Here is a 14,086-nt window from a genome sequence, read left to right on the forward strand (position 1 = left end):
ATTAAGCAAACTGAACCTTGATAACAAGCTGCTCACAGGGCTAAAATTTCGTTCTGTCGTTCACGATTTGACTTCGAATACCTTTACTTCCCCTTTGAGCCCCATTCACTCTGGCGTGCAGCAGGGTTCAGTACTCGACCGGCTTTTTTTTATTTCAATGATTTGCCCCACTCTTTCCTCAACATTTATTCGCCAATGACTGATTTTCCGCGACATTAATAACCAAAATAATGTTACCATAGTTCAGTGCGACATCAGCGCTATATCTAACTGGTGTAACTTATGGAAGGTGGAACACCACTAAATGTAAGGTATTACGTGCTTCTCTTGCTACTCCTCCTCCTGTTTATTACTCTCTACAGAGCTCCACTCTCGAGTCGGTTACGTCATACCGCTACTTCAGTGTTCGCGTAACTTCGCCTCTTTGTTGATGTTTACACGCCAGCAAAATAATTAGCAATGCTAAATGCTCTTCCGTATACCTCCGCGTAACCTCTGCTCCTGTTTCCTCGAAACTCCTGAGCAAAACTTTTTTTCGCAGTAGACTCGAATGTGCTGAACCAACACTAAGACATTCACTTCTGCCCTCCGAGCTAGTCCAAAAATAATTATGTTCGCTTTATTTGCCGCAACTACAATCGCACCGCCAGCATTAGTGAAAGAATCGTTACAGCCTATGTTCCGTGCCCTGCGTCGCAAATATGCTCGTCTGTTTGTTTCACCAGATATACAACCGCATTGTGCGCAATGAGCTCATTCATCCTCCGATGTACATTTGATCTCGCTTTGATCATGCACTAAAGGGGGGAACCATGTCGTGCCTAGCACAAACATGTGCTCAATGCTTTATTTCGCGGACCTCGAAGGACTGGAACAACCTCTGAATCAGTGACGTCTATTGTTAGTCGCTTCCAGTTTCCTGTTGCCCTAGGTACAGTATTAACAGGTAAAGAAAAAAGTCTGTATTCATGTCTATGTTAATGTGCTTGTTCCTTGCATTTTATTCTTTAATCTTTAGTCATTTTTGGCTTAGCGAATATTGTATTAACGGGAATCTATAAATGCCTGTAATTAAGTGCTTCTGCGTGTGTACCACTCCCCTCTATGTCACTCGCCTCTGAGGGTGACAAAAATGAATGAATGAATGAATGAATGAATGACGTTTCGTATACCACAGCACGTCGTCTCCTTCGAAGACGTCCATTTTTCATAGCCGACCTTCGCGAAATTGCAGTTGGTGATCGGTGCTCTTACGCATGATTCCGGACTTTTCAGCGCTACTTCCGCTCTTTTGCGAATGTCATGCACCCAGCGCTCACTTTTAGATTTCTTTTTTCGGACAGCTCATTCGCCGCTCATTCATTTCTTCGGTACTCGTTTAATCCAAGGAGTACATCTACTGCGTGTAATCCTAAGTTTTCGGCTTCTCTATGACACCTAGACGCCTGCTTACACACTGCTTTTAACTTGCTTTGTTTCCTCGTACCACTAACGAGGGCGAGCTTCGCGCCGCCCCCAAGTGGCGGTGCCGGTAACTGCAACAAAGAAAACAAGCCTACTCCGGCTCCAAGGAACGAAATACAGTGTTTTATTCTGAAGGGCCGGGCCGGCAGAACGCATAAATACAGCAGAACAAGAGGACTCCCGTGGGAGTGGTTAAAACACAACGCGGAGGTTCTTTCTTTTCCCCTGCGCAAAACGAACGGGGCTGTACAACATGTGACGTTCGGAGCGAGCCCGTGGCTCAGCAGCTCGAACGGCAACTGGACGCGGTCAGCCGCGATGCTGGCGCTCCTTCTGCAGAGCCAGGATGCTCACGTTGCGGGTCACCTTGCGTCGGTGGCTGCAACAAGAAAGGTGGAAGAAGAAACGACTTATCAGAGAGCATTCAAATACAGTGAATGATTGGTAGAATGTCACTCCTAGAATATCAAACCATCTTGTCTTAACGTGCGCCTTATAAGGCTCTGCTAATAAAGAAAAGAGGGGGAAAAAAAAGTGGGACGGCCGGGGACGGCCGGCGACGCTCTCTTAATCTTCCCACAAGTGTGGTGTGAATTTTAGCAGCGCACATTAGCCGCTAGTTACGCGTTTATTAATATTAATAGGAATGACCGAGTGCAAAAGTAAGCAAAAGAACGTCATAGCGGCCATTTCTTGGGCGAGCTTCGTGCACGTGAACAGCATCGGGGGAAAAAAGCGATATCCATGCCACCCCAGCGGTAGCATGTTTAGGTTCGTGCACGAAATGAATAATAATAATAATAATAATAATAATAATAATAATAATAATAATAATAATAATAATAATAATAATAATAATAATACGATCCACGGAAAGTGGTAAGGGGGCGGGAGTTGTTCGCTCAAGTCGTAGACGCCCGTGTTTGGCGAAATCCCCAAAAGCCCGCTATTAATTTTTTTTTTTTTATTAGCAGCCGCACTCGCGTGAACATGAATTTCTGTTACGCCCTGCACAGGAGGTGAAGCTACGAAACGCATTCCGTTGGCAACTCGTTGATGTAGCAAGGATTTCACAGAGTACACCCATTGTATATACTAGTCCCCAAAGAATGTCTCGTAAAACTACGAAGCCCGTAATTAACAAAATAAGTAGCGGGCGGGCACCGTGGTACACGAAGGAGGGCCTTCGCCAAGTTTTTGAAGACCTTAACGTACGAACAGGTCAATTGTCAGCGCTCTTCTAGCCATTGTGTAGCGATGTGGGTGCGCCATCACTGTTTGATGAGACTTCCGGTTTGGTGACGCGGTCAAGGCGTAAGCTAAGGCGCTCGGGCGAGGGAGTGCGGATAAGGAGACACGATGGGGGTCGAGTTTAGTTACATCAGCAAAGGCAATGAAGCTACAGAAAGAACACGGGAAACTGTTTAATTGAAAGGTAAAAATAATAAGGAAAATGGGGAACGGAAGTCACAACAAAGGACTAAATTCTGGGGTTTTACGTGTCAAAACCACGATTTCTTCATCGAGGCACACAGTAGTGAGGGACTCCGGATTAATTTTGACCACCTCGGGTTCTTTAGCGTGCGCCCAATGCATGGTACACGGGCGTTCTTGCGAGAGTCGAATGCGGCCGTCGAAGCTAGGATTCGATCCCGCGCCCTCGGACTTGGTGGCGCAACGCCGTAGCCACTACCGCCACAACGGCGGGTTGGAAATGAAAGTGGGCGAAAGGACAACTTGCCGCTGGTGGTAGCCGAAACCACATGCTACGCATTACACACACGGTGCTTTACCATTTAACCTACCGCGGTGACCATCCTCCTGTCCACCTTCTTGGGTATTTTTGTACGAGTACAAGATTGGTCCTGATGATGGTGAGATTTATTGACATCCCCCATAAACGGGGCGGTGACATGCTACGCACGCTTTACAGACTATCACTTTGTCTGCACCTACTTAATATTTTATTGCAATACCAATTATATGGACACTCCAAGCGAATTTCTGCCTTCGTCATCGCCATGATATTCGGTATAAAGTCCAAACACGTCGCCGCTCGCCGTACGCTCTATGTGCAAGTGAAAGCTTGGGAGGGTCAGCTGACGATTGCGGCTCAATATTGCACGCCCGAGGGAGGAGGGCGGGGTGGAAGCGTGCAGTCTTCCATCGTACGCGAGACAAAGGGGGGGGGGGGGAGGAGTTCTACTCCAGCGTCCAGCGGCTGCTGCTTACTCCAAAGCGGTATGCGATGTGGACAAAGTGCATGTGTGGAGTGCCGCTACCTTCGTATGCGCTATGTTTTGGAAATTCACATTGAAGCGAGAGAGAAACAACACGATGGTCAATTCGCTCGCTGCAGCTACCGTGTTTCCTTACTCCAGCGCTTTGACAAGTGTGTGCCGTCATCGAGTGAGATGTGTTCATGTTTGCTTATGCGCGCGTGCCACCATGCTTAACTTATTAAGTGGATGTTTACAAGTTCATATGGTCGATAAATCTATCCTTACTCTGTAAGCTGTCGACTAATTTGCTAGCGCAATCGATGCTTCGCCTTGCGGGCGAAACCGCGAGTTTCTTTTTTTTTTTCTTAAAGCTTATACAGTCGAACACGGATATATCGAACCCACATATAACGAGTTATTGTGTAGAACGAACAGCTGTAAAATCCCCACGAAAATTTTTGTATAAATATTTTTACATTATATATCAAATTACCTATATATCGAACTTTTTGTGATCTCCTTCAGATTGGTTTTATCTGGGTTGAACTGTATATCCACTATGTACCATTACCTATACCTGTAACGGATCAGACCCTGTCCTGTCTGGCCCCACTAGTGTTAGCCAGCGCCAGATGAAGAACCTCCTTTCAGGTGCACGTGCCACATAGTATGACTTAGGAGCAGGCAGCTGGCTGATAATCATAAACCCTCACATGCTACCTCATGGAATCAATGCTGACAGCAGGAGTGTCGCTCATTTTCCAGGTTCTGTAGGTAGCGGTAACACGCTAAGCAGAACTGAACACCACCACACGTCAAATCGTAACAACGTCACGATATCTGAAATCTCCTGGAGCCACGAGTTACTGACACCGCGGGCTAGTACAGTGGCTAGAGTAGGCTTGAAAGGGAGCTAATCCACTGTGATGTAACGTCTGGTGCACGCTGCAAATGCTGAAGACCAATGATGATCACATGGGCCCACTAGCTGGGTTATGGTGCTGAAAATGACACCAGTGCAGATGCTTTCCATAACCACTCGAAGTGCATGTAAAAATAAAGCACTGTGCGGCACCTTTTCACCCTTCTTTTTCAAAAAGGACCAATATGACAAGTACTAGTAATCTGAGACAGTTGGCGAGATGCAATCACACAGAGCATTCGCATGGCTGGAATTTAATTTATTTATTAATTTAGACACCATCGGTCTCACCAAGGACCAAAATAGGACTGGCAGAACACATTACAAGCAAACTACACATCTCACACCTCTGGAGTAGGAACAAAACAAGCAACAAATGAGTAAACTCACAGCATCTGTTAAGCAGTAATGATGTAGTAGTAAAGGAGCATTAAAAAAAGACATTACTTTATGTCCCATAAGTTCTTGATTGCTCAAGATTCAACAATCTTAACCACACAACTGGAGCACAACAGGCACTAAGCAATGGTCTACACTAAGGGCCCATAATACTACTTCATTAAAGAATACTAGGTTGTGTTAATGGAATGATGGACAACCTTAAAATGCACTTTCCTATCTGTAAAAATTTTTACATATGATTCACGAATGGGCACAAGATTCGATACTATTACCACAAAGGCTACAGAAGGAGCACATAAAAAAATGCAGTACAGTCAAATGGGAATCAAGTGCCTGAAGAACTTCACCTGTCAATACCTGTGTGACAGGCCAGCGTTATTATAAACAACCATTCAACCACTAGTAAAATGCAAACAGGTAAACCACGTACATGTACATACCTGTGTGACAACCAATGTCACTACAAACAACTATTCAACCACTAGTAATACATGAAGTAGCACACCACAAATAGCTGTAGTTAACTGGCAGCAGCGTTGTGGTATTACTGTTGCATAAGGGTAGCTGGTCCACTAGAAGATGCCGATGAAATGCAAGCAGTAGAGATGTAATGGCAAGCGAGACACCCATTGTAGTGTGCACCAAGGCATTTGAAACATACGTAAGGCAGCACCAAGGCGATAGAAGTTAGTGAATGCCGGCCACATGCTGGTACAGAAAGAAAAAAAGAAGGAAGACATGCAGCACCAAATATTATTGTAAAGGCATAGAAGCAATCGCTCACCAAAGGAATGTGCAAAGCCCAAATTCAGACACTGATGTGCAGATTGTCTGCTCATACTATTTGTTGCCATTGTGCAGCTGATACTGTGGTAAATGCTGTGAATGTTGCCACAAGCAAAATTCAGTTAGAAATTGCTACAACTGCTTCGCACTTCATGGATGGTGCAACATTTTTAATACGTGAATATGTACACATCATTATAGTGTCAAGCATCTCACAGCACTTGCAGATGCTTTACTCATGCAAAACTTCCAAAGAAAAAGGCAATTCCTTAGGGAGAAAAAAATTTCACGTGAATGCCAATCAACAGAAACTTAAAGGGGCCTTGAACCACACCTCAGGCTTGGTGAAATAACACAGTCTGCAGGTAGCATATGCTGCTGCAAATATCTCAGCCAAGTTTTCCTGTCATATGCAGTGCGCGGAGCTCACAAACCAATCACGAAGTCATCTTTCTCTCAAACGCTCTCTTTTCAACAAAAGGCCCTGTCCTCACTCTCTTCTGGATGCTTTTTTTGCCATTGGACGCTTCATTTTGTCATTCCTTTAGACGGCTGCGATTGGCTGATAGCTGACATAAAGCTGCGGTCGACTACATGGCATGGCATAGCGCAGCCACCGCGGGGTGCACTGCAGATCGCTGAGGGCAACCGTGTTTGGCTTATGTTTAATGTATCGTAGGCGCCAAAATCGGAAGTCGTGGCATCTACATTTAGATTCAAAATCAAATCTGAACTGTGGGCCACGGTGACATATAGAAGGCAGAACACTGTGGGCATGCCCCACTCCACCATGGCCCTTGAAGTGCAAGGCATTGAAGAAGGAATGGGAGCACAGCGGAGGCCGTGTTTGAGTGACAATAACTCCGCCTCTGATGAATGTATTGAAATACTTTTTGCGGCCAACAATGTCTCAAATAGCCTATTTTCACTTCAATTTCCTTTCTACACTTTGATAAAAGCTGGTTTACGGCCCCTTTGACAAACGCATCCAATTTAATGCACACACCAAATACCCTACAAAATATGCTATAATCAGTATATATAAGTCCTGCCATGGCGGACTCCAGGGTGAATGAACCAAAGACTATAAGGCATGGGAAACTTTGGTTCACACCCCCTGTAGTTTCAGGTTTAAAATCATGTTACGCCTCAAGTTTCGACCCATCCACTGTGGAAGTGCAGCCGGATCATGCGTTTCAAAATGATGAATACGGCGTTCAGCTATGCCTTGTTGCATGTTGCGGCTATTTCCCAAATGCAGAACACATTCTCATCAGCTGTTTTAAGCTTGAGCAGCAATGATGTGCTTTGAGAACAATGAATCATCTTGATCATCGTCCTTCAGACACACAAAAGTTGCTTGAGCCATGAAGTACAGCATTATTACAACGATCAGCTCTAAAAGCTGATCTTTGCTGAAAGCTATATAGTGTGTGCATTAACGTTTAGTATGTCCCTGTCCTTTCTCACGGCAAGTGAAATTGTATCTATGTAATATTTATTTAGCATGTTCTCGTGTACTTATGTATCTCGGTATTAGTCAATTAGCTTGATTGACTTGCGTTTAATTGCAGAAAGTGCAGAATCTGCTGTTTTCTTTTTTTCTTGACTGACTATTTAAGCTCATTTACAAACTGCACTTCATTGCTACAAAGTGTTCCACATCACCTTACGTTATCATCCTTTGATCATTCATTCAACAATTTATTATTTGTGAAAAAGTAATACTTGCCGACACCGAAAAATTTCCAACAAACAAACCACTTGGACCTAGCATGGAACACTAAGGCCAGGTGGTTCAACCATAAAAATAGAAGGCTCTGCAAGCAAGGTATCGTTTTAAAAAGAAAGTTGATATACATACTGTAACGATATGGAAGCACAAGCTCGGTAAGACAGCACAAGGAAAAGGGGGAAGAAAATGACGAGGGGAGAACAGAATAGCCGGCCTAGTGAACGGGAGTTGTCTCTGTTCTCTTCATTACAATATTCATAATTACACTATTGCCGATGACCTTAATTAGCAACTGTGTAGCACACCGCCCTTCACTGTATTAATAGCTATGTACGCTGTTTGAACTCAATGCCTCAGAAACATGAGATTATGTGACCGCCAACACTAGACGCATTGGAACAAAATGCACATCAAGGCATCAACTATCTCGGCTCGACCACTACACTTGCTGCAAATCACCTCCAAGATACGGCGCACGGACTGCATATGGACAGCCATGCGCAGCTATACCAAGGGTAGAGGAGAGGAGATGGGCGCCGCTAGGGGAAGAGGGCGATTGGCATGCGTCCCCCGATTCCCTCCAGAGCATGCTTGATTATGTTACCGTGCGCTCGCCCCTTTTGCTGAAGAAATCGCCTGGACTCGTGTTTCCGCGAGTGCTCGGAGCTGCCGTGCACCTCATGGCCTACACAGGTTATGCGACAAATGGTGCAGCACTGTTTCCTGCATACTGCGTCCTGAGGCACACACACTTCGGAGACGTCTTGTCGCCCGAACTTTTCATGTGGTAAGGACGCTTCCAAATAGCTTTGCGGATATTTATAGCGGACATTTTATAGTTTTTTGCTAGATTTACCAGCAGTACAGGCACCAAGAACATGCTTGAAATGGCCGAAAACTTTGTTAAATCGAAACCATGTCATGAAATTATTTCGCTAAATCGCAAAAACATACAATTTTCAATGGAACGAAGATAAGGAAATAATAAATCGTTACACTGTAAATTTAGTTAAATCATGCTTCGTTATATTGAGGTTTGACTGTATACACTTGAAATGCTCTTTTTGTAGCTTGTGACCAATGCATAGCACCACCATTTCATGTGGCTGTCACAGGCTTAAGGGGGCACAGTGTTTAGAGCTATCTTACATTCTTTAGACAAATTACAAGGCACAATATCTTCAGTTTCTTTTTCTTTCAGTCGACTTCAAAAGTGGAATTATTTCTTGATGTCAAACAACTATGAAGATAACTAAAAGTCCACAACTATTATCTGTGAAGAAAATCTGGGCAGCAAGCTATAATTATAGTATGAGTGGACAGCAGAATGTCTAAGGAGTGATTCAAGTAAATTTCAAATCCGAGAAAGACTGGTAATTTATCAGCTCATCAAAGTTCTGTGTTACAGTATGGCTTAGGGAACAAGAACAAAAGCAAGAAAATTTATACAAAATAAAAAATCTGCTTGCAGCACTTTAACCATTACGTATTTAGCTTCACATAGAAAAAAAAAGAAAGGAAGTTGCAGCGTTAGATGTTCTAGATGTTGAGATATTGTTTCCACAAACAAGCAGGGTGAGCAAAAAGCTATTCTGTTTTTGAGAAATCGAGAAAAAAAACTGATTAATTGATTTATAAAGGAATATCATGAAGTATTTACATGTTACGATTGTAACAGGCTAATATGCCCCTGGCACATAGTCAACTTGAGAATTGTTGCCTGTGAGATAGTTTTTCGGGGCTTTCTGCATGTTTTCAATGGATGCATGCTTCCAAGTTGAATGCATGCATGCATGCAAGTTGGATGCATGCTTCCAAGGTTAACACGTAGTGTTCCCACTTTTTGTCGTGCAATCACGGCGGTGCATTGTTCAAATCGGACCGCCTGTCAGTACAAGCCTCAGAGATCGGAATGATGGCCTCCAATCACCCTGTGCCTTTGCGCATGAAGCCGCATCCCCATCAACATCATTTCAGTGCCGTGCAAACAAGGGCTTGCGTCATGCCAAAGCTCGGATAAAAAACTCTGGGTGCTCATCAAAGAAGAAAAATTGGACATCGTTCGTGCTATTGAACGTGGCACGAAGAAGTCAGCGACTGCACGCGACAGGGATCCACTGTTGACTACGGTGTGTGGCATTTGGAATGCGAAGAAGTTGCTCGGCAGCATCGCTGCGACCGCAAGATAATGCTGGCTACGAGGTTCGACTTTTCGTCATTGTCGCATCTGTTGCTGAAGTGTTGCCTAATGAAAGTGATGAGGACAACACAGAAAGCGACAGCACGGCATTCTGGACTCGACAGTGGCAAAAGCTGCGCATCACGTCCGCCTCATGAATGCAGTCCTCGCGACGAGAACAGCAGCCGACAAAGAAAAAGGTGCCCCGCGACTTTTGCAGCCCTACCGCACCCGTGCACGGAGAATATGCAATGTTAACAAGGTATCTGCCAAGTGTGCGTTTGCCGAGAAGAGGGGGCTGGCTGAAAAGCTGACTCGCAGATTCAGTAAGCTTGAGGCCGTTGTCATCGCTGCTAGGCCACTGCAGCATTAAACGGAAATAATAAGCTTTTGTCGCGCAAAGTGAATAAATACTGCATGTTTTTGCCCTTTCATCGCACTCTATCTGAGTTCCGTTTTTGACAGGTAGGCGGCGGATCTCGTGTTATTTCGGTTAAGCAGTGCTACCGTTTAGTACGTGCTTTTTCCAAGCTCTGGCCAACTACCATTTAACGAGGTTTTATGGTACTCAGCCATCACTGCCTTGTGCATGCCATTCACATCTCCTTTGTGTATCAGCACCCACGCGTAGTAAAAGCTCAGTCGTGAGATAAGGATCGCTGTCTGCTAGCAGATCTTTCTGCCAAGGCTCCAAAGGCGAGAGGCTTTGTGCTTTGTGACGATGTCCCGCAACACTGTTCCCATGCGTTCTTGCACAATGCACGCAATCCTCCTTATCAATCTCAATGTACCCGTGCACCTTTTCCTCTTGCAATGCAAGGTACGTGCACCTGTCCCCATCACTCAGCACAGTAGTGTAGCGACGGCAGGGCCGTTAAGGAACATTTTTAAACGAATAATGGACACCTCCAGTTCCATTTCACCAGATTTCTCGGCCTTCCAATCTTCGAAAGAAGGGTCATTCATCTTCCTCAGTGACCAGGCTCGCACACAGTGCAGCAATGATTAAAGACAACAACATAGTCTAAGACAAAAAGCCATTAGAAGTTCAATCACGCTGACGACGCTGATGTGCGAGGGATGTCCGCGGGTCATCCATGACCCATTGTAGAACACTGCAATGTTCCTGGGGTTGCTCAGGCTCAACTCAGAGTAAATTTCATAAGTTGACTGGGCATACTCACTTGTCAGGTTTTGGGCAGCAACGTCAGCTGTGGGCAACACCTTTGCCTTGACGTGACTATGCCAAGTCTTCATCTGAAGAGTGCGATGGCTACTGTTCATCATCAAAAACACACCATCGAGGGATATTTTGCAATTTTCAGTTCCTTGTATGGTGCGAGCAGCAAGCACATTCATGGCAAATGCGTTTACTTTTCGTTCCCCGAGGACGCACAGTAAGCTTCACGTCATCATCTCACTGCAGTTCATGTATCGGAGGAGCCATCTGACATCGAGTCCATATTTACGCTCCTCTCCAATTTCTACGTCCCTGCCACCAATTGTTAAGGGGACGGGATTTCGTCGACCTTCAACAGTGTCTACTTGGAGCTCGAACCAGGTTGACCATCGGAGAGGGTTCGGCAGGAAAGACGAGGTGATGTAAAAACAATAACAGAAGTTTAAAATATCAATACAGGTGAGTGGTGCACTCCAAGACAAAATGTATAGAAACGTTCGGCGTGCTGATCCTGCGTGCAAGGGAAGAAATGCATCTCCGCATGGCGTTTAGCTGGCCTTCTTATACCATCCACCACCAGTGCAACCTCATTCTCTCTTGCTCCCTGGTAGCGGGCCCTGTCAGGACACGTCGGGTCAGTCCACACAGAGGAACACAGAGGAAAGCCACTCCCTGGCATAGAGATGGTAAGCATAGGTCACGTTGGGTCAGCTCACACAGAGGAATATGGAGAGAAACCACTCCCGGGCGTAGAGGTGGTGAGCGTAGGGCAGAGGAGAGTAGGATTTGCACTGGAGCATAATCCTGTCGCACATACCCGACAGATAAGTCTTCTCATGTTGACGAAAGTGATGATTAGGCCCGTCGTGTCTCAGGCATTTGCCATCCGTTCCATTCATGGCTGCACAAAGTGAACTGTAACAGCCAGCACAAGCAGAGTGTTTACTGCATCTAAATTGAAAATTCTAAATACTGTTCCATCAATGGGGGCAATCAAGCCGCGGCACTGATGAAACAGTCAGGAAATCTTGCTTCTCCCACAGCAACAGATGGCAGCCGCTAGCTTGCGTTTTCCTTTTGGCCTTTTTCAATTCTGTAGGCTGGAGAAACTTCACGTCATGATGTGGGCTACTTTCGGCACCTCTTGCAGGCAAAGGGCTTCGACATTTTGATGGGTAGGGCAGCATTTCTTGCAGCTTTCAATCAGCATACTAGCTTAAATATTAAAAATTATGTTTAGTAACCCTTCAAAAGGCAACAGCTCACCTGTAACCTGTGGATAAATCTACGAGCACTTTGCTACAGGTGAATATTTCTGCCTTCAATTGAATAACATTAACTTAAGGGGTGTGCGAATATCTAATTAGTAGGTTTCGAATTGGGTGCTGAATCAAATCATGAAAAAAATTGGCTGAGGTTTAACTCTTGCAAACCTAGTCACCACGAGTGAAAGATCTGTTTGCCTTGGTTTTGCAAAAACTATGCACACAGTGTTTCATTAAAGTTAGGCCACAGACTTTCACACAGGTTATACATGCTGCCAAACAGGTTGTCCGTGAAGTCACGGTGAAACCTGGCCATCGCAGTCAAGCTTGCCGCCAGCTGAAGGGTGTGCTTTGACAAATGTTCGTTGTGGGTACCGCTGCTTGTATCCACGGCTTCGTCTCGTTCTCCTTGTTGCTGTTCACGTTGCTAAAGGACGCCGGTGGTTGCAGTAGCTTCAATCTTGGCACACCTCCGCTCTTGGTAAGCATCTCTATAACATGCTAATCTGGCCTCCCTTTGCTCCGGTGTTTCAGCAGACAACTTTGCCTTTGCTTGAGATTTCACAGCCTGCCATCATCTACTGGATGACTGGATTCAGCCCGTCGCTTGCGCTGAGGCACACACACAGACGACCCAGCCGGCGCACCATCCATGGCAAGACTTAGCAAACAAGCGCCGGCAAAGCAGCTGTTAAAGGTGGGTTTATAGTCCGATGTAATCAGCATGCGGGCGGGCGTCACTCGACGCCGAGTGCATCAAAGCACGTTGGCTGCATCCGGTTACGTTGACTGCGCCAGTGCATCAAACAATCGGTCGAACAATAGACACTGTTGTTCGACCCAACATGACGAAACGTGTGTGCGTGCTCACGGTCTGTCGGACTACATTTAGCCCTTTAACCCTCGCCTAGTCACGTGGTACTGCGTGGAAAGGCTTAGAGCGAGTGCAGCTGCGACGCCTCTTCACAGCAGATCACGTGGCGTGATGTCACAGCTGACACACCTGCGCTTCGGCAGCTCAAGGTCATTGCGACGTGATTAATTACCTTGAGATACATGGCGTAGTAGAGCTTTCGCTCTGAAAGAAGCCAAATACGGAATCAAATATGGCACATTATAACATTTTCACAAAATTGAATGCTTACAAATGTTCGGCAAGAAAATACAGCCCTGCACATGCTTGGGAGTCTCCTCACATTGCATAGCAAAAATGTAGCAAGCTATCAGTAACCTAGGTACACAGCAATCAAGATGTGCAATATGGTCTACTCTTATTAAAGAGGTCCTGAAAAACTTATTAAAGCCAAGAAATGCATTTGACGTTAAAAAATACTACTTCATAAATGCTTCACATCAAAATATACTTCAATTCATTCTGCAAAAGTGGAGTTATTGGCAATCAACAGTCATTTTTCATGGCCACTGTGGTGCTCCCTCTCCTCCTTCACTGCTTTGCACTGTAAAGGCTATGGCGGAATGGGGCATTGCCCACAACGGACCTCCTACCGAACGTCATCATGGTGTGCAGTTCAAATCGAATTTTGGTTGTTCACACAGATGCCACTAGCTTCAATTGTGGCACCTACGATAAGCCAAACACCAAACATGGTTGTCCACAGTGACCTATATACAGAAGGGCTATTCTAACTTTACGGCAGGTGGGTTATCATAAAGCCAATCTCTGCGACAGACAAAAAGAATGCGCACCATGCGACTATCACTGTTCTGGGCATGGCCAGCACTGACAGTAAAGAGCCGGCACCATCCACACTATTTTATTGCCAGGTTCGGCATGATTAGCGACCTGTCAAAGATTCTGAAAACAGGAAGGTCGTGGCAAGTTCACGCGACGCTCACTCCCTCTGCCCAAGTTCATCCGCCGCCAGTGCAAATGCATGCAACTGGCCATGACACTTTCACACTCACTATGT

At 45.4% G+C, this 14,086-nt stretch overlaps 1 protein-coding gene across 3 annotated transcripts in view; it reads right to left on the bottom strand.

Moving 5' to 3' along the window:
- Positions 1-1,565: 1,565 nt before the first annotated feature.
- The window catches only part of LOC142572986 (tubulin monoglutamylase TTLL4-like), a 90,421-nt gene continuing 77,900 nt past the window's right edge, over positions 1,566-14,086 (bottom strand). For all 3 annotated transcript variants that reach the window (XR_012826189.1, XM_075682470.1, XM_075682469.1), the window contains one exon: positions 1,566-1,843. Coding sequence is in view for 2 of the 3 variants with exons in the window: in XM_075682470.1 (XP_075538585.1) it covers positions 1,745-1,843 (99 nt within the window). In the remaining variant the exon portion in view is untranslated. The remainder of the gene's footprint in view (positions 1,844-14,086) is intronic.

This window comes from Dermacentor variabilis, chromosome 2 (assembly GCF_050947875.1).
Source record: "Dermacentor variabilis isolate Ectoservices chromosome 2, ASM5094787v1, whole genome shotgun sequence".
Classification (NCBI taxonomy): domain Eukaryota; kingdom Metazoa; phylum Arthropoda; class Arachnida; order Ixodida; family Ixodidae; genus Dermacentor; species Dermacentor variabilis.